At 43.6% G+C, this 27,491-nt stretch overlaps 1 protein-coding gene across 1 annotated transcript in view; it reads right to left on the bottom strand.

Annotated features, from left to right (window-relative positions):
- Positions 1-1,306: 1,306 nt before the first annotated feature.
- Positions 1,307-27,491, bottom strand: part of LOC121536238 (parathyroid hormone 2 receptor-like) — an 85,544-nt gene continuing 59,359 nt past the window's right edge. Inside the window, exons 5-9 of the mRNA XM_041843506.1 lie at positions 18,926-18,992; positions 15,555-15,649; positions 13,527-13,665; positions 2,150-2,191; positions 1,307-1,927 (exon numbers count right to left, since the gene is read on the bottom strand). Of these exons, the coding sequence (XP_041699440.1) occupies positions 1,529-1,927; positions 2,150-2,191; positions 13,527-13,665; positions 15,555-15,649; positions 18,926-18,992 (742 nt within the window). The 3' untranslated portion in view covers positions 1,307-1,528. The remainder of the gene's footprint in view (positions 1,928-2,149; positions 2,192-13,526; positions 13,666-15,554; positions 15,650-18,925; positions 18,993-27,491) is intronic.

Below are 27,491 nucleotides of genomic sequence, written 5' to 3'. Positions count from 1 at the left end.
TTGCATTCTCTCACAAACTGGTCTCAGAGCATTTAGTATTATTCTGTACGTAAATCCAAGACACTTGATTTAGTATGATATGTTACGTTTCGTATGGTATGTATTAATTTGTGGATGTCCATCACCCATTTCGTATGATATGTTTCGAATTATAATTCGTATGATATGTTACGAATTTACAAAATGCACAACATGTTATGAATTCTAGCTACGTGGCTAGCTGGCTAAACTTAGCTAAGCTAGGGGTTAGGGTTAAAGTTAGGGTTAAGTTTAGGAATTAGCTAAAAGGGTTAGGGGACAGGTTAGCTAAAAGGGTTAAGGTTAGGGTTAGAGGAAGGGTTAGCTAACATGCTAAGTAGTTGCAAAGTAGCTAAAAAGTAGTAAGTAGTTTAAAAGTTGCTAATGAGCTAAAATGCTAAAGTTGTCCATGATAAGATTCGAACTCGCAATCTTTGGGTTGCTAGACGTTCACGTTATACGCCAACCCATCCACCCTGACCAAATACCCTACTTTCGTTTTTACCTTAAGTAACCATCTGTTTTGTGTAACCATACCAAATGTAACATATCATACTAATTTGATGTCCCGGATTTACTTTTACTATGTTACTTCTAGTCTATGAGACCAGGCTGCCTCTCAAGATGCTGAAAGAAAGAAATCAAATTTCTCCACTCCTGTTCCTGAGTCAAAATGTTGCCTACATTTGGTGTATAATTTTACTGCAAGAAATACTTAGGCCAAATTGAGTTAATATTAAGGCTATGTGAGAGGTTATAGACCTACAGTCAGTGTCCAGTGTTCAGTTTCCATTTAACCCATCTAAACAGTAGGCTACAGTTCCCTTGACGTGCCATAGGTCTATTTGAAGTTCCTGTCTTGTGACTGTTGAATTTGTATAGCGCCTCACAATCATCATACATGGCACTGCCATCATCCTCTTTTACCACTTCACCTAATCTTTCCCAAACATTACTTTTCCGACCCTCCCTTCTCTTTATTTTCAGCTCTCCCTTTCGCATATTTTCTCTTATTTAATTAAACTCCGACATTGTCCTTTTTGCCTCGGTGGATCGACATTAACTTTCTCTGCCCGTTTCCAAAAGCTTTTGACGATTGGTGTGTAGGCTATTTGGCGCGCCTACAGCTTAGGCTTAAGCACTAATGCCAGATAAATAATGAAAGAAAACACTGAATGTAGCCTATAGATATAAATTGCACAAGAATTATACATTCATGGATTTTTTAAGGTATAGTTTTCTCTTTATTCAAACCGCCCGCAACCTACCCGCCCTTCATCCACACAATATTTAATTACCCTAAACCCGCCCGCCCTGCGGATATAACCATGGGGACTGCAGGTTATGAGCCAACCCGCGCAGCACTAGTATGTTTGTATCTGTATGAATGTACATGCGGTTCCAAGTCTAGGGCCAGGAGTCTTTGGTCCCTATCCCAAAGGACTGGTGTTTTTCCCAGCCGAGATATATATTATTAATATTCAGGAAATCCTCCTGTCTCTCCCCTTGTCTACAGCGTCTCCTCATCTTCATCTGCGGTCATGCTACTATTGAGTACAGGCAGCGTCTCCTTCAGAGAGATGTCATCCACCTGCTTGGCACTGTCCTCCTCTGGTTCCTCTGGGATGGAGGGGTGGAGGCTGTCTGGGTCTGAGTTACTGATGACGTAGCCAGGCAGGGTGGCATGGGTGCTGAGTGTAGGGGGTCCGTTGCTCCGGTATACCCGGCTGGAGAAGAGGGTGGTGGATCGGGTGGCAGGGACGACCCCGGCCAGCTGGGACTGGCTGCTGGTGCTGTTGTTGAGCACTGTGAGCACCGAGCCGTAGCGGTACCTGCCACACACCACTGGACCCTTCCAGTCAAACGCCAGGTTCCAACGAGTCCATGTCTTCTTGATCTCTGTCTGGACCTTTGGGGGAGATGAGGAGAGGGTTAGGGGGAGAGGAGGTGGTTGGTGGAGGAAGATGGGGAGAAATAGAGAGGAAGAGGGTTTGGGGGAATCTCAGCCCTTGTTTCTCATATGTCAAAAGAACAGAGATCTAAGGAGCCCCTCTAGGGAAGCTCTCAATCTAGAGATGTCTTGTGTTGAAATTACACAACTTATATAGAGTGTAGAATCCTCCGCACTCACCTCTCCATTGCAGTAGCAGTAGATGATGGATACAAAGAACCCCTGGAAGAGACAGAAGAGTATGAGGTGAGAACCAGTGTAATAGAGAAGATCAGTTTATTTCTGGGTTGCAGCGGCATTGTAAATCAATGGAAAGTGTATAGCATTGGGGCGGCAGGTAACCAAACGGTTAAGAGCGTTGGGCCAGTAACCGAAAGGTCGCTGGTTTGAATCCCCGAGCCGAATAGGTGAAATCTGTCTATGTGCCCTTGAACAAGGCACTTACAGTAACCCTAGTTGCTCTGGATAAGGGCGTCTGCTAAATTACTAAAATGTAAATTGCAAAGCCTTTGTCAACTGGTGACATGTACAGTGCCTTCAGAAAATATTCACACTCCTTGACTTTTTCCACATTTTGTTGTGTTACAGCCTGCATTTTTAATGGATTAAACTTTTTACTGCAGTGGGCTAAATCAGGGTCACAGAGAGTGATTATTTCTAGTCTTAAACAAATCTACTTTGAAACAAAAGTATATACCTCACACATTGTTATGGGCTTAATAAAAAAAGTAAGATATAATTTTGAGTTTGCATCCCAATATATTACACTTTATATACATCACATAAGACTGAAATATAACAAAACCGTTTGACATTGAAACACCTGATTTTTTGTCTGATTTTTTAAAGTAATCTTAATAACATTCCACCCGTGAGGCCAAAGAGGGAGCTTTTGGTCATCGACTGCAGGAAAGGGCTACATGTACAGTGGGGAAAAAAAGTATTTAGTCAGCCACCAATTGTGCATGTTCTCCCACTTAAAAAGATGAGAGAGGCCAGTAATTTTCATCATAGGTACACGTCAACTATGACAGACAAAATTAGAAAAAAAAATCCAGAAAATCACATTGTAGGATTTTTAATGAATTTATTTGCAAATTATGGTGGAAAATAAGTATTTGGTCAATAACAAAAGTTTCTCAAATACTTTTTTATATACCCTTTGTTGGCAATGACACAGGTCAAACGTTTTCTGTAAGTCTTCACAAGGTTTTCACACACTGTTGCTGGTATTTTGGCCTATTCCTCCATGCAGATCTCCTCTAGAGCAGATGTTTTGGGGCTGTCGCTGGGCAACACGGACTTTCAACTCCCTCCAAAGATTTTCTATGGGGTTGAGATCTGGAGACTGGCTAGGCCACTCCAGGACCTTGAAATGCTTCTTACGAAGCCACTCCTTCGTTGCCCGAGCGGTGTGTTTGGGATCATTGTCATGCTGAAAGACCCAGCCACGTTTCATCTTCAATGCCCTTGCTGATGGAAGGAGGTTTTCACTCAAAATCTCACAATACATGGCCCCATTCATTCTTTCCTTTACACGGATCAGTCGTCCTGGTCCCTTTGCAGAAAAAACAGCCCCAAAGCATGATGTTTCCACCCCCATGCTTCACAGTAGGTATGGTGTTCTTTGGATGCAACTCAGCATTCTTTGTCCTCCAAACACGACGAGTTGAGTTTTTACCAAAAAGTTCTATTTTGGTTTCATCTGACCATATGACATTCTCCCAATCCTCTTCTGCATCATCCAAATGCACTCTAGCAAACTTCAGACGGGCCTGGACATGTACTGGCTTAAGCAGGGGGACACGTCTGGCACTGCAGGATTTGAGTCGCTGGCGGCGTAGTGTGTTACTGATGGTAGGCTTTGTTACTTTGGTCCCAGCTCTCTGCAGGTCATTCACTAGGTCCCCCCGTGTGGTTCTGGGATTTTTGCTCACCGTTCTTGTGATCATTTTGACCTCACGGGGTGAGATCTTGCGTGGAGCCCCAGATCGAGGGAGATTATCAGTGGTTTTGTATGTCTTCCATTTCCTAATAATTGCTCCCACAGTTGATTTCTTCAAACCAAGCTGCTTACCTATTGCATATTCAGTCTTCCCAGCCTGGTGCAGGTCTACAATTTTGTTTCTGGTGTCCTTTGACAGCTCTTTGGTCTTGGCCATAGTGGAGTTTGGAGTGTAACTGTTTGAGGTTGTGGACAGGTGTCTTTTATACTGATAACAAGTTCAAACAGGTGCCATTAATACAGGTAACGAGTGGAGGACAGAGGAGCCTCTTAAAGAAGAAGTTACAGGTCTGTGAGAGCCAGAAATCTTGCTTGTTTGTAGGTGACCAAATACTTATTTTCCACCATAATTTGCAAATAAATTCATAAAAATCCTACAATGTGATTTTCTGGATTTTTTTTCCTCAATTTGTCTGTCATAGTTGACGTGTACCTATGATGAAAATGACAGGCCCTCTCTCATCTTTTTAAGTGGGAGAACTTGCACAATTGGTGGCTGACTAAATACTTTTTTTCCCCACTGTAGATTTTGTGTCACTGATCTACACAAAATACCCCATAATGTCAAAGTGCAATTATGTTATAAGACATTTTTACAAATTAATAAAAAATGAAAAGCTGAAATGTCTTGAGTCAATAAGTTTTCAACTCTGTTGTTATGGCAAGCCTAAATAACTTCAGGAGTAGAAAATTGCTTAATAAGTCAGATAAATTGCATGGACTAACTCTGTGTGCAATAATGGTGTTTAACATGATTTTTGAATGACTACCTCATCTCTGTACCCCACGCATACAATTATCTGTAAGGTCCCTCAGTCGAGCAGTGACTTTCAAGCACAGATTCAACGACAAAGACCAGGGAGGTTTTCTAATGCCTCGCAAAGAAGGGCACCTACTGGTAGAATATATAAAAAGCAGACATTGAATATCCCTTTGAGCATGGTGAAGTTATTAATTACACTTTGGTTGGTTATCAATACACCCAGTCACTACAAAGATACATAATACAAATATTCCAAAACATGCATCCTGTTTGCAATAAGAAAACTAAAGTAATACTGCAAAAGATTTGGCTAAGAAATGTACGTTTTGTCCTGAATACAAAGCATTATGTGTGGGAAAAATCCGGGCAAATCCAACACAACACATAACTGAGTACCACTCTTCATACTTTCAAGCATGGTGGTGGCTGCATCATGTTATGGGTGTGCTTGTCATTGGGACTAGGGAGGTTTTTAGGATAAAAACAAAAGGAGCTAAGCACAGGCAAAGTCCTAGAGGAAAACCTGGTTCAGTCTGCTTTCCAACGGGCACTGGGAGACAAATCCTCCTTTCAGCAGGACAATAACCTAAACCACCAGGCCAAATATACACTGGAGTTACTTACCAAGACAACATTGAATGTTCCTGAGTGTCACGACTTCCGCCGAGGCTGCCTCCCCTCCTTGTTCGGGCAGGTTTTGGCGTTCGTCGTCACCGGCTTACTAGCTACTGCCGATCCCATTCTCATTACTCCACTTGTCATGTCTTGTCTTGTCAATCACACACACCTGGTGCTCATTTCCCTAATTAGTATGTGTATAAGTGTTCCCTCTGTTCCCTTTGTCTTTGTGAGTGATTGTTTCATTGTGAGAGCAAGTAGCTCGGTTGAGCTACTCTTCCATTTGTTATTGCCAAGGTGGAATATTTCCCTTGTGATAGTTTCGTATTGACGCTGGGTGCGTTTTATTTATGTAAACGGAATAAACTCTGGACTTCAGTGTTTTACCTCCTGCGCCTGACTCCTTCATTCACACCTCATCACAGAATCACTCACCATCTGAATGGAGTCAGCAGGAGAACACCGCATTCCTGGAGTTGTGGCAAGGGTCCAGGAGCATTCCTCGATGCTGGCCAACTTGGGGGAAGCGATGGATCGGGTTCTTCAGGTAGTACAACGCCTGGAGAGGAGAGGACCCGATCTATCGAGACCAGCTGGTCAACCGGAACCAGCCACCTACACCCAGCCCCTGGAGGGATCTAGATATCCCGGCCACCCGCGTTTGATGCGACAGCAGCGCGATGTAAGGGTTTTCTGCTCCAACTAGAGTTGTATTTCTCCAGCATCAGGCCGGCGCCACTGGAGCGGGAGAAGGTATCCGTCCTCGTTTCCTGCCTTTGTGGGAGAGCCCTGGAGTGGGCCAACGCGGTGTGGAACGAGGGAGGTGCCGCGTTAGAGGACTACAGGGAGTTTGCTCGCCTCTTTCGGGCCGTTTTCGATCACCTGCCTGAGGGTCATGAGGCGGGCGAACGACTGGTCCATCTGAGGCAGGGGACGAGGGCCGCACAGGACTACGCACTGGAGTTCCGGACACTGGCAGCGGGGTCCGGGTGGAACGAGCGGGCCCTGATCGACCATTTCCGGTGCCACCTAAGGGAGGACGTCCGACGGGAGCTAGCCTGCCGTGATGCCATGCTATCATTCTCCCAACTGGTGGACATGGCCATCCGGCTGGACAATCTGCTAGCAGCCAGAGGACGTCCTGGTAGGGGTCTGCCCGTTCCCACTCCGGACGACTCTGACCCCGAGCAGATGGAGCTGGGGGGAGCCGCCGGTCGAGAGAGCGCAGGAGGACAGCGACAATGCCACTCTGGTGGCACGAAGGGACAATCAACCTCACATCGCAGTCAACGTTCCTTTGGGTCTGGAGGCGGAAGGCAGGGTACTCACGCATCACCCCAGGTAACGAACACCCAAAATTGTTCAGAGCCCTTTGCAGCACACTGTACCTTATCTCCTTTCCCGATCACCTGGTAGTTTCCCAGTGTAAGGCGCTAGTCAATTCAGGCACAGCTGGGAACTTTATGGACAGGGCATTTGCACGCCATCAAGGCATTTCATTGGTTCCCCTATCCATTCCACTCCCCATCAGAGCACTTGATAGTCGACCATTAGGGTCCGGATTGGTTAAGGAGGTTACTGTACCAGTCCCCATGATTACACAGGAGACGCATGTTGAGCAGATCCATCTCCACCGCAGTGTCCAGCTGGGCTGCAGTACGTGCCTGCGCTTATCCGTGATCGTCTGATCTACTGGACACACACGATACCCTCCTCTGGTCATCCAGGTATCGGTCGTACAATGCGCTGCCTGACCGAGAAGTACTGGTGGCCTACCTTGGCTAAGGACGTGAGGGTGTATGTTTCCTCCTGCTCAGTGTGCGCCCAGAGTAAGGCACCTAGGCACCTCCCAGCGGGTAAGCTACAACCTTTACCAGTCCCACAATGACCATGGTCTCACCTTAGTATTGGTTTTCTTACTGATCTTCCCCTCTCCCAAGGTAACACCACTATCCTGTTCGGTGTGGATCGCTTTTCGAAGTCCTGCCATCTCCTTCTCTGCCCGGTCTCTCCACGGCCCCACAAACTGCGGAGGCTCTGTTTACTCACGTCTTCTGGCACTACGGGGTACCAGAGGATATAGTGTCCGACCAAGGTCCCCAGTTCACGTCTAGAGCCTGGAAGGTGTTCATGGAACGTCTGGGGGTCTCGGTCAGCCTGACCTCTGGATTTCACCCCGAGAGTAATGGGCAGGTGGAAAGGGTGAATCAAGATGTGGGTAGGTTCCTGCGGACCTACTGTCAGGACCGGCCGGGGGAGTGGTCGGTGTTCCTGCCATGGGCAGAATACGCTCAGAACTCTCTCCGCCACTCCTCCACTAACCTAACACCCTTCCAATGTGTTTTGGGTTACCAACCGGTGCGCGGAGGAGACTTTGGACGCTGCCCACGTTTGCCTCCAGCACGCCGTGCGTCGTCAGAAGGCGAACGCTGACCGCCACCGCGGGATCGGGTCTGGCTCTCGACCCGGAATCTACCCCTCTGCCTGCCCTGCCGGAAGCTGAGCCCGTGGTTTGTGAGGCTGTTTAAAGTCCTGAGGAGGATAAACAAGGTTATATACAGGTTGTTACTCCCCCCTGATTACCGTATTAACCCCTCGTTTCATGTGTCTGTCCTCAGGCCGGTGGTAGCTGGTCCGCTCCAGGAGTCTGAGGTGCAGGAGGTTCCTCCACCTCCTCTGGACATCGAGGGGGCCCCGGCGTACTCGGTCCGTTCCATACTGAATTCGAAGCGTCGGGCGGGGGGCCTTCAGTATCTCGTGGAGTGGGAGGGGTACGGTCCGGAGGAACGGTGCTGGGTCCCAAGGAGGGACATCCTCGATCCCTCCCTGTTGAGGGATTTCCATCGTTGCCATCCGACTCGCCCTGCTCTGCGTCCTCCTGGCCGTCCCCGAGGCCGGGGTCAGCGCACTGCTGGAGCCGCGCGTCAAGGGGGGGGTTACTGTCACGACTTCCGCCGAGGCTGCCTCCCCTCCTTGTTCGGGCAGGTTTCGGGCGTTCGTCGTCCCCGGCTTACTAGCTACTGCCGATGCCATTCTCATCACTCCACTTGTCATGTCTTGTCTTGTCAGTCACACACACCTGGTGCTCATTCCCCTAATTAGTATGTGTATAAGTGTTCCCTCTGTTCCCCTTGTCTTTGTGAGTGATTGTTTCATTGTGAGAGCGAGTAGCTCGGTTGAGCTACTCTTCCATTTGTTATTGCCAAGGTGGAATATTTCCCTTGTGATAGTTTCGTATTGACGTTTTGTTTATGTAAAAGGAATAAACTCTGGACTTTGGTGTTTTACCTCCTGCGCCTGACTCCTTCATTCACACCTCATCACACTGAGTGGCCAAGATACAGTTTTGACTTAAACCGGCTTGAAAATCTAGGTTAAGACTTGAAAATGCCTGTCTAGCAATGATCAACAAGTAACTTGACAGAGCTTGAAGAATTAAAAAAAGAATAACAGGCAAATATTGTACAATCCAGGTTTGCAAAGTTCTTAGACTTACCCAGAAAGATTCCGAGCTGTAATCGCTGCCAAAGGTGATTTTAACGTATTGACTCAGGCGGTTGAATACTTATCTAATCAAACTATATTAGTGTTTTATTTTCCATTAATCCATTTTCACATTACAGAGTATTTTGTGTAGATCGTTGACAAAAAATTACAATTAAATCAATTTTAATCCTACTTTGTAACACAACAAAAAATTTGGAAAAGTCAAGGGATGTGAATACTTTCTGAAGGCACTGTATTCCAGGGGGGAAAGTACCCTTCTCTCCTTTATTCTCTGTCTCTATTCAACATAACACATAGACTACTGAAATGCCATAAGATGTATGAGATGTTTTGATACAATTCATATGTTTATTTAAATTGTAATTCCTCAAATAATTATTCAGAAGAATCATCAATCACAGGAAAATGTCATGCATTGATCGGCATCCCTTCTGCTATATCTCACAGGCCATTATATCTCTCTTTCAAATCTTCCCCTTTTCTCTACTCCTGCTTTCTTTGTGTAAGCAGCAGCACCCCTTTTCTCTCTGTTAAGTTTGCAGATCTATTGCAGTGGTTGGCTTTGCTATAGACAGAGCTGAGGCAGACTTGCCTAGTAAGGAGAGAACACTAAACATGCAGAGAACACATGGTGTAATTTATACTCCTTTATCTCATCACCACATTGAGCTGGTAAATAAAGAAACTCAATGATGAGTAAAACTATAATATTGTCACGCTGTTAGTTGTTATTATTCTCTCCAAATTGCATGGCCTGTTGGGTACATAAACCACAGGACCATTCTCAAACGTACAATATTAAATGGGCGACAGGTAGCCTAGCGGTTAAGAGTGTTGGGCCAGTCGCTGGTTCAAATCCCCGAGCCGACTAGGTGAGAAATCTGACAATGTGCCTTTGAGCAAGGCACTTAACCCTAATTTCTCAAGTAAGTCACTCTGGATGGGAGCGTCTGCTAAATGACTAATGTCTTAATGTACGAAGGTTTCCACACTTCATACTGTGCTGTATGAAGAATAATGCCTTAGGGTAATGCGGCTATGATGTATGTAGAAACAGGCAGAATATTAATGAATGCTCTTTGCTAACTGGAGACAAGGGGAGGGAAACACATTACAAAATGCATCACAAACAAATGTGGAAACACAAAACATGAGAGGAAAGCTCTTATCCTTTGGGTAATTACATAGAAAGAAAACCAGACAAATAAGACGACAGTTCTGCAATGTGCGAGGAAAGCCACACTTTGTAGTAAAATAAAGTGTTGTTCCTTTTGCCTGAAGAACAACTATTAAAGATATAACAGAGAGGCTAAGATGAGCAGCTTATAAGGATTAACCAGATATTTCTAATAAAGCAGCTACCCAGCTACCCAGCTACCCAGCTGTAAGATGTAGCATAGCTTATTAAAACAACAGTTGGGTGTCTCTATAATGAGCCACTTAAATCATTCAATTCAAAAGCATAAAAGTATGTTTTAAAGCTGAAATATTTTATTAGTAGAATGAGAGGAAAGCGCTTGGTAGTGAGCCACTACTGAGGGGTCCTACACATTATTACACTGTCTGGCACAGCTGTGATAAACTGACTGAAAACAGAAGGCTCTCATGACTGACAGAGTGAAGCTGATCCGAGCTAACCTGATCTGTCACTAGCACTTGGTCCGGAGAAGGACCTCAGCTAGACAGAGAGATGAAGGGAAACCTGCCTGAGGATCAGGCTCTCAACTGTAGCAGACCCTGTCAAACCGCACCAGTCTGAGTGAATGCAACGAAGCGAATGATACGGAGCGAATACTACAGAGCAAAGTAGCTTTCACTTCAGGTCAAACTCCTGTCCCAACTTATTTTTATTGGATACAAATTTAAAGCTTTCTTTAAAAATTGGATCCTACTTTATTTAATTGGATACTGTTCTATCAGCTTTCAGAGCTACATGTACATTCAATCTTGAGGAGTGAGAGGGTTCTCATGTAGAATTCAAATTGTGTTCTTCAAGAAACAAAGGAAATATGTAAAATGTCTTCAAAATGTAATTTAGCGATTTGGCTTCAATGTTCAGGATATAGTGGCTTATTCTGACACATTAGTAATTCTACTAACTATTATGAGCTAGGCCTACAGAACATAGTAAACACCATCTTCCATTTACAGTGGATGCTATTCAAAAGGAATTATTTAGTACAGAATGTGATTATAGGCGCCAAAAGAGAGTGGGACCCATATGGACTGAGTCTGTAATACCTACATGTTTCAAGCAGTCCAACATAGTCCCTGTGCCCAAGAAAGTGAAGGTAACCTGCTTAAATGACTACTGCCCCGTAGCACTCACGTCGGTAGCCATGAAGTGCTGTGAAAGGCTGGTCATGGCTCACATCAACACCATCATCCCGGAAACCCTAGTCCCACTCCAATTCGCATAACGCCCCAACAGATCCACTTATGACGCAATCCCAATCGCACTCCACGCTGCCCTTTCCCACCTGGACAAAAGGAACACTTATGTGAGAATGGTCTTCATTGACTACAGCTCAGCGTTCAACACCATAGTGCCCAAAAAGCTCATCACCAAGCTAAGGACCCTGGAACTAAACACCTCCCTATGCAACTGGATGCTGGAATTCCTGATGGGCCGCCCCCAGGTGGTAAGGGTAAATAACAACACATCTGCCACGCTGATCCTCAACGCGGTGGCCCCTCAGGGGTGCGTGCTTAGTCCCCGCCTGTACTCCCTGTTCACCCATGACTGCGTGGCCAAGCATGACTCCAACACCATCATTAAGTTTACTGACGACACAATAGTGGTAGGCCTGATCACCGACAACGATGAGACAGCCTATAGGGAGAAGACCTGGCAGTGTGGTGCCAGGACAACCTCTCCCTCAACGTGAGCAAGACAAAGGAGATGATCGTAGACTTCAGGAAAAGGAGGGCCGAACACGCCCCCATTCACAACAACGGGGCTGGAGTGGAGGGGGTCGAGAGCTTTCAAGTTCCTTGGTGTCCACATCACCAACAAACTATCATGGTCCAAACACACAAAGATAGTCGTGGAGAGGGCATGACAACACCTTTTCCCCCTCAGGAGACTGAAAAGATTTGGCATGGGTCCCCAGATCCTCAAAAAGTTATACAGCTGCACCATCAAGAGCATCCTGACCGATTGCATCACCGCCTGGTATGGCAACAGCTCGGCATCCGACCGTAAGGCGCTACAGAAGGTAGTGGTACGGCCCAGTACATCACTGGGGCCAAGCTTTCTGCCATCCAGGACCTATATACTAGGCGGTGTCAGAGGAAAGCCCAAAAAATTGTCAATGACTCCAGTCACCCAAGTCATAGACTCTTCTCTCTGCTACCGCACGGCAAGAGGTACCGTAGCGCCAAGTCTAGGTCCAAAAAGCTCCTTAAAAGCTTCTACCCCCCAAGCCGTAAGACTGTTGAACAATTAATAAAATGGCCACCCGGACTATTTACATTGACACCCCCCCCCTTTTCTTTTTACACTGCTGCTACTCGCTGTTTATTATCTATGCATAGTCACTTTACCCCTACCTACATGTACAAATTACCTCGACTAACCTGTACCCCGCACATTGACTCGGTACCGGTACCCCCTGTATATAGCCTCGTTATTGTTATTTTATTGTGTTACTTTTTATTTTATTTTTTACTTTAGTTTATTTAGTAAATATTTTCTTAACTCTATTTCTTGAACTGCATTGTTGGTTAAGGGCTCGTAAGTAAGCATTTCACTGTAAGGTCAACACCTGTTGTATTTGGCGCATGTGACAAATACAATTTAATTTGATATGGTATTGACACCACTGTTACATTTGAGCCATTCTTATCCAGAGTGACTTACAGTAGTGAGTGCATAATTGTTCATACTTTTGTATACTAGTCCCCTGTGGGAATAGAACCCATAACCCTGGCATTGCAAGCCACACAGGACTTATCATATGATTCAGAGCCCATTATTAGCATTACCTGTGGGCCAGGGTCATTGTAAGTGTTGCTACTGGAGTGCACTAAAGCAGCCTCTGTATTATCAGTTCTAGTAGATTGGCCTCCTTTCTTCAGGGAGAGGAGTGCAGGACTAGAATAGAGTAAGAGTAATCTATCACTATCACCTCAGTAGGAGTATCTCTAGTAGAAACTCATTTTCCCCCAGGTACTGTATCATTTCTCATACAGGTCTAGACAGTGAGGGCCAGGGAGAGCCAAGGGCGAAGATGATAATATTGAAAAGTACAGTAGCAATCAGTTGTATTGATCATCTCCCAATGCTTCTGGCAGAGTTTTTAATCGATGAATAGAATCACCGACCTGTGGTGATAGATACAAGTAGGGTTGATTAAGCAAAATCGTAATTTCATTGCTTGATTATATGTGATGAATGTTGGTGGGACTTGGCCACAAACAGTCTCACTTCCCTCAGGTGAGAAATTATGTTTAGGGGATAAAGTTGAAGGAGTGTTGGAAAGTAAAGTTCTCCCTGAAGTTGTGAATTTTTTTTTATCCAACAACATAAGTGTAATACACAAAAAACTAAGTAAAAGTATGCAAGCTTGATAACCCTGAGGGTTGTGTAGCAAATACATTTGTTACCTCATATCATAAATGGCAAGTAACAAATGACTCCCTAATTTTCAAACGATAGTTACCTGGAAGGAGTTGAAGAAGAGCTCGAAGTACATCCTGACCTCCCAGCTGAGGCCCTGGAAGGTGTGAGGCATCCCCACAAAAACAATGTAGTGGACCCCAAACACCAGCACCAGCACTAGGGTGGACTTAGCAAGCTTCCTGTGGGTACAGACAAAAACAGAGGTTTGCAGGGGATCAGTTTGAGCAAGACAAGACGAGATGTAGAATTGTTGAATATTTATCTCATAACAGGTCATTATTTGGGATGGAAGGTGATCAGTAATTCTGCGTAGTCCGACTCCAATGTAGTTGTTTTTCTCACACACACAAAGGCTGAACATCACCAGTCTTTACATCACAGTAGATTCAGTCATGACATCGACACTCACCAACAACTCCCTGTTTAATAATGAACAGTGTTTCAAATTTCACAGATGGCCGTTAGTCATTTCACATTTGCTGCCTTCTGATCTCCTCGCCACAGGGGTCTCTGGTAGTTCTTCCCCTCAGATCTGATCCGCATTAGTTATCTATCTAACCAATCTCCTGATCCATCAGTGAAAATGCCAATAAGCAACGAAGCCTACCGGTAATTATGGAGCATTTTTAAATGGCATGTAGGCCGACATTCAGTACGGAGAATGATGTAAATGGGGCACATTTAGTTCAGTGCCTCGTATCGTCTGCCATCATCAGTCATGCTACAGTTCAGTGAACACATGACTGACGCCCACAGCAGGGTTGACACTCTCCAGCAGGGTGATGTTCTCCTGGTCTATAAGGTGACTCAGATGCGTGTGTGTGTGTGTGTGTGTGTGTGACTGTGTATGTTTAAACGTGCGTGTGTGTGCCTGTGCGTGTGTGTTCCTGTGCGTGTGTGTTCCTGTGTGTGTGTGTGTACGTCGGCGTCTATGCCTGTGTGTGTGTGCAAACATGAGACGTCCCTGGCACCATGTCAGCTGTTAACCGGCCACCTGGTGCCCAGCACTGCACTGTGGTACGCTGCTCAGCAGGGGAGGAGAGGCAGAACCAATTGATCACTGACCATTATTAAGCCTAGCAGTGACGTGGGGTTTGGCCCAACTGCGACCCTGGTGGAAACACTCTGGCTCAGTCTCAAATGGCACCCTATTCCCATTATAGTTCCCTACTTTTGACCAGAGCCTTATGGGCCCTTGGCCAAAAATGGTGCACTGTATAGGGAATACAAGAGTGCCATTTGAGATCCACCCACTGAATGAACCCCTGAATATCTCTGACCTCCCCAACACACAGCCCTATCATTACAGAGGCTTTCAACATTCACTGTGGATGTTGTTTGGTACCATCATGGGTAATAACAACAACTAATAGGCTTTATCCCATCAAGGCTGATGAATACATAGTTAGTACTGAGTATAGGAATTCAACGTCAAAATATTACAGAGTGCATAAAAAGGCTTTGGCCAGGGGCAGATTTTCTCAAAGCATAATGTTCATTTAAACTTACATGGTTTTGGTCAAATACACGCTGGTACCATAAGTGCCCTGAGGCCTAGAATAAAGACGTTAAATGCATGGACCTTGCTTGAGGCTCTTCTGTATGTTTTACGGCATATCATCCCATTTTGTAATGATAAGGAGGCACAGGGGATATTTTAGACAGAACATCAATTGTAAACTAGAGGCAAGGTATTTTACACCTTAGACAAAATGTACACCTATCAAGTTATTTTCAAAGGGAACATGAAAGGAGGAACAAAAGGCAGAGCATTGTAAATAGCATATTTCATCTCAAATGTTCAACTCTACAGCCCAAAACACATTGTGCATTCAGAAATAATTCAAGGTAGAATGCCTTATCTTTGCAGTTGACTTTCATTGTGAAATTCAATTTCACATTTGAAGCAATATGATCCATAGAGATTCAAATAACTAGTGGGTCCTTACAGACATCTTACAGAAATCTTTGCACTAACTGTAAATCGCTCTGGATAAGAGTGTCTGCTAAATGACAAAAATGTAAATGTCAATCTTTGCCAATGCCACTGTGACATTGACCTACCCACCTGTACTGTTTTCTTGTGTCATATCTCCCTGCGTTGGTCTCCCTGATCTTAGTCGCCAGCACTCGCACAATGTTCACAAAAAGGATAAAGTTGAGCTGAAAAGACAATTGGAAAAAGTTATAATTAGCCGAGCCAGAGATACCAGACACTTGATTGCAGAAAGTACAACTCCCCTGCTTGAAACTAATTCCCTCACTTTAATCTCCTCTCAATTCCCTGCGTTCTTGAGCTCTATTTGAAAAGCCAATTTTCTTAGCACTTAACATCTCTTCACAATCCCATGATAGAGAAAATGGGATTAACTGTCAGGAGGCATCGAAGCATGTTGATAGATTATAGACCATACAGTGGCTGGACTTGAAAATACAGGTTCTATCTACCATGTTAATGTATATCAGTACATAAAGCAATTCAGTACAAGTACAAGTGTGAGTTATAGAACTCCAAAGCTAATATATAGGAGACAATAGGCTTTGAAATGGGCTTCAAGGAGTGTTCCGAGTGTTGAGACAGCATTCGATTCCAAACTCATAAATATGCCTGACTCATAAACGGAATCAGGTCATTGTTCCGTTTATGATGAATGATCGTTACTCTCTGAGGAAAACCTCTCAGTGACTGGTGAGAACAGCATTAAGAAAATTATTATTTTGGACATGTGTGGCAATCAGTTGAATGCCTTTTGCCACAATATAATTAAATAATTGGAAAAATGCAAATTGCCGTTTATGTATTTAGGCATTTAATTCTGAGAGGGCTCTTGGATTGGGGCTCTTAATGAAACTCAACATCCATTAAACACCCTTCTGTCACTTTGTATGAGTAAAACCATGACAATATTAATACAAAATACATTCAACAGTGGTCTCATTTTAGAGTGATTGGTTATTGTGCCATCCATTGCGGTGGGAACAGACTGCAAAGGATGGAATTTTGGTGAGACTGTTGGGGCTTAATTTATTTCACCATTCATGTGGAGTGTATATGTGACTTATGACATCTGATGAAAAAACTCTATGATAAGCTATATGATCGGCCTTTGACATCCCATTCTCACCATGTGAGTGAGAATGTTTTCCAAATCCCATACTGAAGAGCTAGCCAGCCCTGAGCTAACACACTTTCATTCAAATATTCAACTTATCTAACTATTTAACTAAAAAGTATTCTCTCTGGACCATAATTAAATGAGCTTAATAGGATGAGTAGCAGGCTGGATGGAAAGCCTTCAGACCCAGACCCAGTATTTTCTCAAAACTGATATAATCTTTTCAGACAACCAATCTCAAACCTCAGAGTTCCTTCCTTCCAGCCAGAGTCTTTGCTTGCATCCCAAATGGCACCCTATTTATTTTATAGTGCACTAATTTTAACCAGGTCAAAAGTAATTCACTATAAAGAGTCAAAAGTAGTTCACTATAAAGGGAACAGGGTGCCATTTGGGACTCAAACCTTTATCTCTTATTCATCCCACCTTACTTACAGATTCAGATCACACTCCTCAGATCCCAATCACTTCATACTCCTCCATTTCAAATCAGTGTGATTATATACATTCCCTCCAGTCTCAGACCCAAAGGGAACAGAGACTGAGAGGAAAATCTTTTCAGGTGAAGTCATTTGGTAATTAAAAAAACTACACAATTTCCTTTATTAGGTGATGACGCAACTACAGTTTAAATTGTTTTAACCCATTATTGTCATAAAATGCTAAACTTTTCAAATCCAACTGCATTACAAATATATTCTGTATAAATTAACAATGCATACAGACTATATAACTTCCACACAATGTTAAAGGCCACATAATTAATGTATGCACTCACTAACTGTAAGTCGCTCTGGATAAGAGCGTCTGCTAAATGACTAAAATGTAAATGTAAATGAAAATGTCTTACCGGCAGGGAGGATGGGAGAATAACTGATTAATACAGCCAGCCACGAGGCTAAATTAATTGTAATGTAAGATTTAACAACGCACCTTTGAACTGCTTTAGAATACATAGTCTGGCTGATGGAGTCAGTGAAACGTGAACACAAACAACATAAGGATGTAAATTATGTACAGTATGTTATTAATCCTACATGATCCGATCAGGCATTGTGAACTCCAATCCCAAAGGATAACACTTCAAAGTCAGTCAGTGGAGTGGAAGCTACAACTGGCAAATTGGCTCTTATGATAAGGTAAGTGTGCCTCCATACCAGTTGCTATCGCTCACATCGCAGTCTGTATAAGAATGATATCCCAGAGTTAACACAGAGATGGCAGGGCAATGGGGGGCAGTTGAATGTTTAAACTCCATCAAAATCGATCATATTTTGCCGGAGTGCAATTTGCTTCCAGTTAAAGATTCTCTAATTTCTCTAGCTGGCTTCATTCATGCGAGAGACCCCCATAGACAGTGTAAGAAGCAGACATTGTCATACTGTGTCTGTTTCTTCAGCTTCTGAAACAACTTAGCTTGGTGATGGGTCTCAGCAGGCAGGTCTGTGTGTCTAATCTTCAAAGCTCCCGATAACCCACACACTGACAAAAAAGTAGGTCGTCTGAACTAAATAAATAATGAGGCAGTAAACATACAGTATATACTGCATTGGTTGTCTATATTTTCTCCCAAAGCAATAAAGGTTTGAACCAATCAGTGAGCCAAATTACACAACAAGACTTACTAATCATCATAATCATTATGTGTATATTATATGCTCATGCCTACAATAGCCCTAAACCCCCATCATGTTCTGGGAATTTGAATGATCGCTCTCCATTTCCCTCCTCTATGGCCTCTGTCATATAGTGTTCGCCATGCTAACATCATGGTAACCAAGGTCATTAGAAGACTTCTGAACTCATGTTGTCCCTGTCTGACTTTCATTAGATGCTGCTCAGCTCTTTGTATGGATTTACATATTAGTGAAAATGTTGTTGTTATTTTTCCGGTAATTATATTATTAGACATTCAATTCCAACTGTCAGGGAAAGGAGATTGCTTTTTATACTTAATTGTTGGTGTTAACTGCTGAATAATTGGTGGGATCCTCAGATAAGCACATGCACACATGCATGCATGCACAAACAAACACACACACATACACACACATAAACAGATGCACGCAGGCACGCGCTCTCACACACGCGCACGAGATTGAGAGGGAGAGAGAGCAATTATCATGTGAACTGAGTTTGCTTTTCCTGCTCTCATATCAGTCTGTGTCCCTGCCACAGGGGTGTTCAGCTGTGTGTTATGAAACAGAGAGAAAAGTGAAGGGGAATAGTTTATCTATTTTCCTGAGGCAGCGTGTCATCCTTAAGCTGCACCAACTCTGAAACTGAGACTGCAGGCAGAACGCAAAGCATTTCTCTGACTTACTCCGATGGCTGTCAGAATGGGGACCTGGTATATCCACTTAATGTTCCCAGCACTTAACTCCCAGCACCTAGAAAATAGGAGAGTAACATAGATGGTTAAAACAAGACAAACAATGAGGGTAAAGTTGGATGGAGTGAAGGAGTAAATATGGGGTGATCAAAACAAAGAAACAGAAATAGAAGTGGAGGGATGGAGAGAGCGAAAGAGGTGAAGAGCGAGAGATGAAGTGAGTGGGAGAGAGAGGAGAACTGCAATTGACATTCATGGGGCAGGATAATGAAATCCATTAAGAGACTCTTCCCTATTCATTACAGTGACAGGCAGGGCAGCTAAAGAGAGCTCCATTGAGTTCCATCACGGCTAACGGCAAAGGCTATGCCTGCCTACCCATTCAATGTGAGAATGTGTTTTGCTTATTCTGTCAGAAAGGTTTGTTTACCCTCTATTTGAGCACACTTAATCCGGTTAGAGGTGTTTACTTCATGAATCACAGAACGAGAAGCTCTGAAAATAAAATACCCATCCAAAGCGAAGGAGTCATGCTGAGAACGAAGGGACATTCTGGGTGGACATTCTGCTAACATGATTTGGGAGGTTTATGGTCACACATTAGATAGGAACCTGTTTGAAAAAAGAGAGTCTGCAAAAGTCTTATTTTCCCTAAACAAATGTGCCACATTAGCTATATATAGCTAGCCATAATTGTAATGTGTAGGCGATTTGAGGTATTCAATCCTTGCAGTTGTGTTTTTTCTGCACTGAGCTTTAAGAATTGTTTGATGCGCACAGCAGTGTGTCCCGAACGGACAGAGTTGACACTTGATTTAGAACTTGACAGTCCCATTTAAAGCTGGCTGCAAGTAATCCGTGACAGAAAATTCCTTAAAGATGGAATCCGCAGTAGGGGGAAACAGCGCCACTGGCCGCCCCACCACCGTTGTTATTGTCCTTCTAGCGTGCATACAATGATGTCCGAGGGGAAAGACAGTGTTTGTTGTTTGCAGTAACTTCTTCTTCGTTGTTGTAATATCGCAAACATACGTGTCTGTTTTACCATTCAGGATTCCATCTTTAATGTAGTGTTAACTATAATGCTACATCTGAAAAGTTGTGTATTAAATACATCATCTATAAACAAACACAGAAATTTTAATGATCCATTTAAACAGCCTTAATCAAATGCTGTCTCTTTATCCAAATGATGTATTTTTATCCAAATGATGGCTCTTTCTACAAATGATGGCTCTTCCTACAAATGCTTACTCTCTTACCGTTTCTTGCTGAGAGAATAATTTAGGAAAAACATTAAAAAGGCAGCTTGAGAGAGAGAGAGATTTTATAAAACCTTTATTTTATACTCAAGTATTAACAAAAATAATGGCACACTGTGCCTTTTCAAAAATGCCATTCCTAAATAAAAATTAAAACATTAAAAAAAGCATATACAGTGGGGAGAACAAGTATTTGATACACTACCGATTTTGCAGGTTTTCCTACTTACAAAGCATGTAGAGGTCTGTAATCCAGAAAATCACATTATATGATTTTTAAGTAATTAATTTGCATTTCATTGCATGACATAAGTATTTGATCACCTACCAAACAGTAAGAATTCCGGCTCTCACAGACCTGTTAGTTTTTCTTTAAGAAGCCCTCCTGTTCTCCACTCATTACCTGTATTAACTGCACCTGTTTGAACTCGTTACCTGTATAAAAGACACCTGTCCACATTCTCAATCAAACAGACTCCAACCTCTCCACAATGGCCAAGACCAGAGAGCTGTGTAAGGACATCAGGGATAAAATTGTAGACCTGCACAAGGCTGGGATGACTACAGGACAATAGGCAAGCAGCTTGGTGAGAAGGCAACAACTGTTGGCGCAATTATTAGAAAATGGAAGAAGTTCAAGATGACGGTCAATCACCGTCAGTCTGGAGCTCCATGCAAGATCTCACCTTGTGGGGCATCAATGATCATGAGGAAGGTGAGGGATCAGCCCAGAACTACACGGCAGGACCTGGTCAATGACCTGAAGAGAGCTGGGACCACAGACTCAAAGAAAACCATTAGTAACACACTACACCGTCATGGATTAAAATCCTGCAGCGCACGCAAGGTCCCCCTGCTCAAGCCAGCGCATGTCCAGGCCCGTCTGAAGTTTGCCAATGACCATCTGGATGATCCAGAGGAGGAATGGGAGAAGGTCATGTGGTCTGATGAGACAAAAATAGAGCTTTTTGGTCTAAACTCCACTCGCCGTGTTTGGAGGAAGAAGAAGGATGAGTACAATTCCAAGAACACCATCCCAAACGTGAAGCATGGAGGTGGAAACATCATTCTTTGGGGATGGTTTTCTGCAAAGGGGACAGGATGACTGCACCGTATTGAGGGGAGGATGGATGGGGCCATGTATCGCGAGATCTTGGCCAACAACCTCCTTCCCTCAGTAAGAGCATTGAAGATGGGTCGTGGCTGGGTCTTCCAGCATGACAACGACCCGAAACACACAGCCAGGGCAACTAAGGAGTGGCTCCGTAAGAAGCATCTCAAGGTCCTGGAGTGGCCTAGCCAGTCTCCAGACCTGAACCCAATAGAACATCTTTGGAGGGAGCTGAAAGTCCGTATTGCCCAGCGACAGCCCCGAAACCTGAAGGATCTGGAGAAGGTCTGTATGGAGGAGTGGGCCAAAATCCCTGCTGCAGTGTGTGCAAACCTGGTCAAGACCTACAGGAAACGTATGATCTCTGTAATTGCAAACAAAGGTTTCTGTACCAAATATTAAGTTCTGCTTTTCTGATGTATCAAATACTTATGTCATGCAATAAAATGCAAATTAATTACTTAAAAATCATACAATGTGATTTTCTGGATTTTTGTTTTAGATTCCGTCTCTCAAAGTTGAAGTGTACCTATGATAAAAATGAATGCTTTGTAAGTAGGAAAACCTGCAAAATCGGCAGTGTATCAAATACTTGTTCTCCCCACTGTATATACATTCAACTCATTTAGTCAACAAAAAATCATTTCCCCTCCTCCACAAAACAAACCGCTCCTTCGTAAGCCCACTTCTCCTCAAACAATGGGAGATCTTTTACAGCCGAGAACTCAAAATCCACTTTTATTCTTGTTTTGAATAATCCTTTAAAAACACATCTTACATCCTGCCCATATCCCGTGTCTATCTTATGTTTCCTACTCAGAAAAATGTACATCTTAGCATTTTACAATTTACATTTTCTTTTCTGTTGCTTACTATATTGAAATCCCAAAACAAAAACAGTTGTAAACAAAGACTGCAGTATTTCAAAGAGAGGCTTTATCCTCTCACACTCAAATGGTTTCTCTTATATTACGAAAAGGACATCCATCTCCAACATCTGAGTTAATAACAGATACAAAACCATTAACTGCAATGACGCCATTCAAAACCCTCCATTGCATATCACCAGTACCCTTTTGTAACGGTGGCTTGTACAGTGCTCTCCATGCTGGCGTTACCCTGTCATCAATGCCCAACTTTACCTTCCAAGTGTCTTTTCTATTTTTCAATGTATCTTTATTCAAAACCTTGACACACCCCCTATATAAGTCTTTCCCATTCACCTCATCCAACCCCACCTCTTCCAACCCTCTCAAATCCAGTTATAACGCCTTTCTTTCTGACTCTGGGATATTGGGTGTAATCCCTAGTCTTGGAAATGGGATGTTTTCATCTTGTACCTTCTTCTTGTGACTATTAAGCATAACCCACTCTTCTGCTGACAGAGCCTTCCTGCAGCTTCCCATCAGTTGTCCGACAATCCTTTCCGACCTCACCCCCAAATGTTCAGCCACCCGTCCTCCATCCATTAAGGTGGGCCCAGCCATGGCTATTAACTGTTTTAAGGTGATGATTTTGCCCTTCACCAGAATCTTGGTGGAACAGCTTAAGTTGTACAATCCAGTCTTGCCCCATACACCAGAGGTTCCTCCAGCAGCCAATGCACTGACTCCGCTGAAGTGCGTCTGGACACCTTCATTATGCTCCAAACCCTAAGAAGGCCTCTGTAAAACGGAGGTAATCCCTCCCTAGAAATCTGGCTACTATCAACCAAAAATAAAGCCTTCTTTAAACCTAATCCCCCGACCTGCTGTAATACAAGACCTGCCACCACTCTCCAAACCACAAAGCAACCTTTGAATAAACTGAAACCGGAAAGCAGCAGACCTACTAGCAAGATGTACAAGACCATTTCCCCCTTCCTCTTTTGACAAATACAAAACACTTTGTGAAACCCAATGATATTTATCCCAAAATAAATCTACAATAATCGCCTGTATCTTAGCCAGAAGGCCAGATGGTGGCTCTAAAACTGACAACCGATGCCACAGTACAGAGGCAACCACATTGTTAACAATAATAGTGTGCCCCCTATATGACATATGAGATAACAACCAACGCCATCTCCTCATCCTCCCTTCCATCATTTCAACCACCCCATTCCAAAAAAAATTCCATTGTACCCTCATCCCCTAGGTACACTCCAAGATACTTAAAATCTCCCTTACACCATTCCAGCCCCCCTGTCAAAGCCATGATCATTCTAGACCATTTTCCAATCTGTAAAGCACAACTTTGCCCCCAATTTACCTTTGCAGAGGATATTCCCCAAAACCAATCAACCATTAGACTCAAACTATCCACCTCTGTCTGATTTTTCACTAAAATAACTACATCATCAGCATAGGCTGAGAGACGAATAGGTGGAATATCCTCTGAAAGGTATACCCCTTCAATGCTACTTCTAATGCTATTTAGTAGTGGCTCTATAGCAATGGCATATAACATTCCCGACAAAGAACACCTATGCCTAATACCTCTACACACTTTAAAAGGAGCACTAAAGCCACCGTTAACTTTCAATGTCACCATATATCACCCTGATCATGGCAATAAAACCAGAGCTGAAACCAAACGCCTCAAAAGTGCGCCATAAGTATTGATGTTCAACTCGGTCAAATGCCTTTTCCTGATCAATTTAAATTAGACCAGCATCCAACCCAATAGCCCTAGAGACGTCCAAAAATCCAGAATCAGATCAATGTTATACCCTATCTGCCTGCCGTGGACACAGTAGGACTGGTCCGTATGATTTGCCCCATCACCTCCCTCAGCCTGTTGGACAACGTCTTTGACAGGATCTTATAATCAGTGCACAATAAAGCCACCGGCCTCCAGTCCTTCACCTCCCTAGGGTCACCCTTTTTTGGCAGTAGGGTGAGGACAGCCCTCCTGCAGCTTATCGGTAGTAACCCTCTGGTCAAACTATCGTTAACTACTGCTAGCCAATCCTCTCCCAACATAGCCCAAAAATACTTTGAAAAGTCAACGGGAAGCCCATCAATGCCTGGTGCCCTTCCATGTTCCATGCCTTTTAATGCAGTGTATAGCTCCTGCAAAGACAATGGTTGCTCTAGCTCAACCTGAGCTTCTGCAGCCACCTGTGGGAGCCCATCAATGAACTGCTGTGTCACTGTTTTATCCTCTTTGTACTCACACTTGTAGAGCTCAGCATATAACTCTACTGCCCTCTTTCTAATTTCACTAGGGCTAGTGAGCTCCTGTCTCCTGAGGCAATTAATAATTATTCTTTGTCCATTCTTTTTCTCTAAACCAAAGAAAAATTTGGATGAGGCATCCATTTCAGAGATTCCCTGAAACATACTTCTCACTAATTCCCCCTGTGCTCTGATACCCAGCAGGTCTGCCAATGCTGCTTTTTTCCTCTTGAGGGTCTGAGTATGGCCTCGATCTCCTGTCGTCTCAACCAACGTCAGGAGTTCCACTATTTCAGACTAGGGCTTTCATTGATCTGGTGATGTCTTTGGTGACATTCATCGTGTATTGATTACAGAATTGTTGAATCTGGATTTTCCCTATATCCCACCACTGTTGAAGGGATCCAAAACTGGCCTTTTGAGACCTCCACCTCTCCCAGAAAAACTAAAACATTTCCTGAAGTGAGCATCACTCAATAAAGTTATATTAAAATGACAGTATGCGCTTTTGGGTTTTACAGCGTTAATGAACACAACCTCTGTTATTAAACAATGATCAGATCAGATCAGATCAGGGTTATCACACTTGATTTACAGACCTGAGATTGATGCTCAAAACAATAAAACCTATCTAACCTGGCCAGAGAGATGGTGTTGTCTCTCACATGGGCCCATGTGTACTGTCTCGTGCCTCCATGTTAACTCCACCAAATATCACACAATTCATGTTTTTTTCAAAGTATTTGAGGCTATATGAGGTTCTTTGTGATTTATATCTAAATCACTGACTGTGCAGTTAAAATCCCCAGCAATAAATAAATAATCCTCAGTATTACATTTCTCAATGGTATTTGATAATGTCTCTAAAAAACATACCCTCTCAACTGCCACCACTGGGGCATATACATTTATCAGACACATAGTGATGTTTTCATACCTCGCTCTAACTTTTAATAACCTCCCCTCAACTACCTCTTCAACCTCATAAGGCAAAAACCCTTTTGGGAACAAGTCACTTCCCTTTCCCTTAATTAACTCATACACTAAGGCTCTTTTTTTAACATCTCTCGCCCCATTTACGTTTAAAGAAGAAATCTTAAAACTGCTCATGGATGAAAAAAAAATACAGAGGAAGAGACAGAAACTACATCTCTTTACAGAGTTAAGGCTGCGACTGAACTCTTTCATTTCCTTTAGAATAAACATCACTTGTCACTCTCGTGACCACTTTCTTGAGTCTAGCGATTTCAAGGCTTGTCAAACCTCCCCCCTTATTTTTCACATGAGAAACTTTGCTTATTCAATAAACAATTCACTTTCAAGAAAAAAATCTGTTACATTATAATCCTGCATATATTTCTTCCCTTTTGTCAAATTCAGAAATTGACGTACCTTCTCAATCCCATACCTCCCTTCCACCCCATTTCTCTCGCTATTATGTTGTGACGCGTCAGATGACTCACTCTCAATATCCTCCCCAGAAGAAAACTCCACCATCTCTACAACCTTTTTATCCTCAACTGATTTATCAATCTCTACCTTCCTCTTAGAATTAGACCCTTCACCACCCCTTACATTTTTCCTCTTTTCCGCTTCCTTTTCCATTAATTAAATCTCCTCTTGACCTCCAATTTCATTTTCCAGCACCACTCAGCGACCCCAGTCGCAATCTCACCGACTGTTTCCCCTCCCTCCTTATTCTGATCTACCACAATTGCCCCCGTAGCCACACTGCTTTCCTTTAATACTTTTCCAACCACATCTACCCACCTTCTCCCTTCCCCTACACCCTTAGCATGTTCATCCCTTCGCGTGGTGCATTAGCTGCACCAGCGCTAGAGCTGCTACCTGGCTAGACCCCCCCTCCACAAGCGCTGCCAGGATAATGGCTCCACAGCCCCCTCCACCTCCAACTGTTCCTGACGATCTTGGAGCAGAGGAGCCAGCCCAGGTTAGCCGACAATCATACCCTAGCCGCATGATTTTCTGTCCAAAACATTTCATAGCAACTGGTTCATAGGAAGAGAGTGGCTGGAATACTCGCTTACTGCAGATGCAGCATTTTGTTTCCCATGTCGAAAGTTCTGTATTGGGTCCAATGCTAACGCAGACAAGGCCTTCACCCAAGCTGGGTATTCTAACTGGAAGCATGCTATTGATAGTACCAAAGGATTCGCTAGGTATGCATCAAGCAAGGAGCATTTTAAATGCACTGCACTGTGGAAAGAAAAACAAGTTCGAAGTGCTATAGGACCTGAGGTGTCGAAACTTGTTAATGATGGGCAACTGGCAAGAAATTGCATGTATTTGTCGGCGATTGTGGACATTATTGAGTTCCTTGTTTCAAACCAGCAACCAATTGGACGTGATAGAGTCAAGAGGGGAGGGGGGCAAGGGACTTTTTCTGTCTATGACAGAATATACACTCAGAAAGACAAGGCTCTTGCCAAACACCATACCCCACAATGCCACATTCACGTCACACGATATTCAGAATGAAATCATAGGGATCATGAGTGAGATAGTTAAAGAAATCTGAGAATCTTAGTACACACTGAAGGTAGACAGGACCAAGGATCCTACTGGATGTGAAAATATATTGTACAGTTATGAATATAACTCGCCCATTGGGCCAATGGGCCAAATCTCGGAAGCCCCGCCTTCCTGCCGATAATACCGGGTCTCGCATTCATTTCCTCTATTCAGTACCGCTCTTCAGTGAGCCCAAACCCCTGATGGCGCTGGGCAAAAATATGTTAAACCTCGTTCCCTCCTTCAGGGAACAGTAGTTATATTCATAACTGTACATTCACTTACAGTCAGTCACTCAGTATAACATATTATGGGCACATACAATCACGCCCCAAGCCGGCTCAGAGGGTACCAAACTAGGAGGCCCACGGCAGCCCAAGCACATACAGGTTCTACCAGCTCCAAAAAGCGGTTACAGAAGCCACCTTTTTCCCTAATACTTACCCGAGAAGCCTGAACTGTCAGAACCTCATGAGGCCTGACCTGTCAGAGCC

This window comes from Coregonus clupeaformis, chromosome 23, assembly GCF_020615455.1.
Source record: "Coregonus clupeaformis isolate EN_2021a chromosome 23, ASM2061545v1, whole genome shotgun sequence".
NCBI classification, from domain to species: Eukaryota; Metazoa; Chordata; class Actinopteri; order Salmoniformes; family Salmonidae; genus Coregonus; species Coregonus clupeaformis.
Note: the sequence above shows the minus strand (reverse complement) of the source record. Positions and strands in the feature narration are given on the sequence as shown.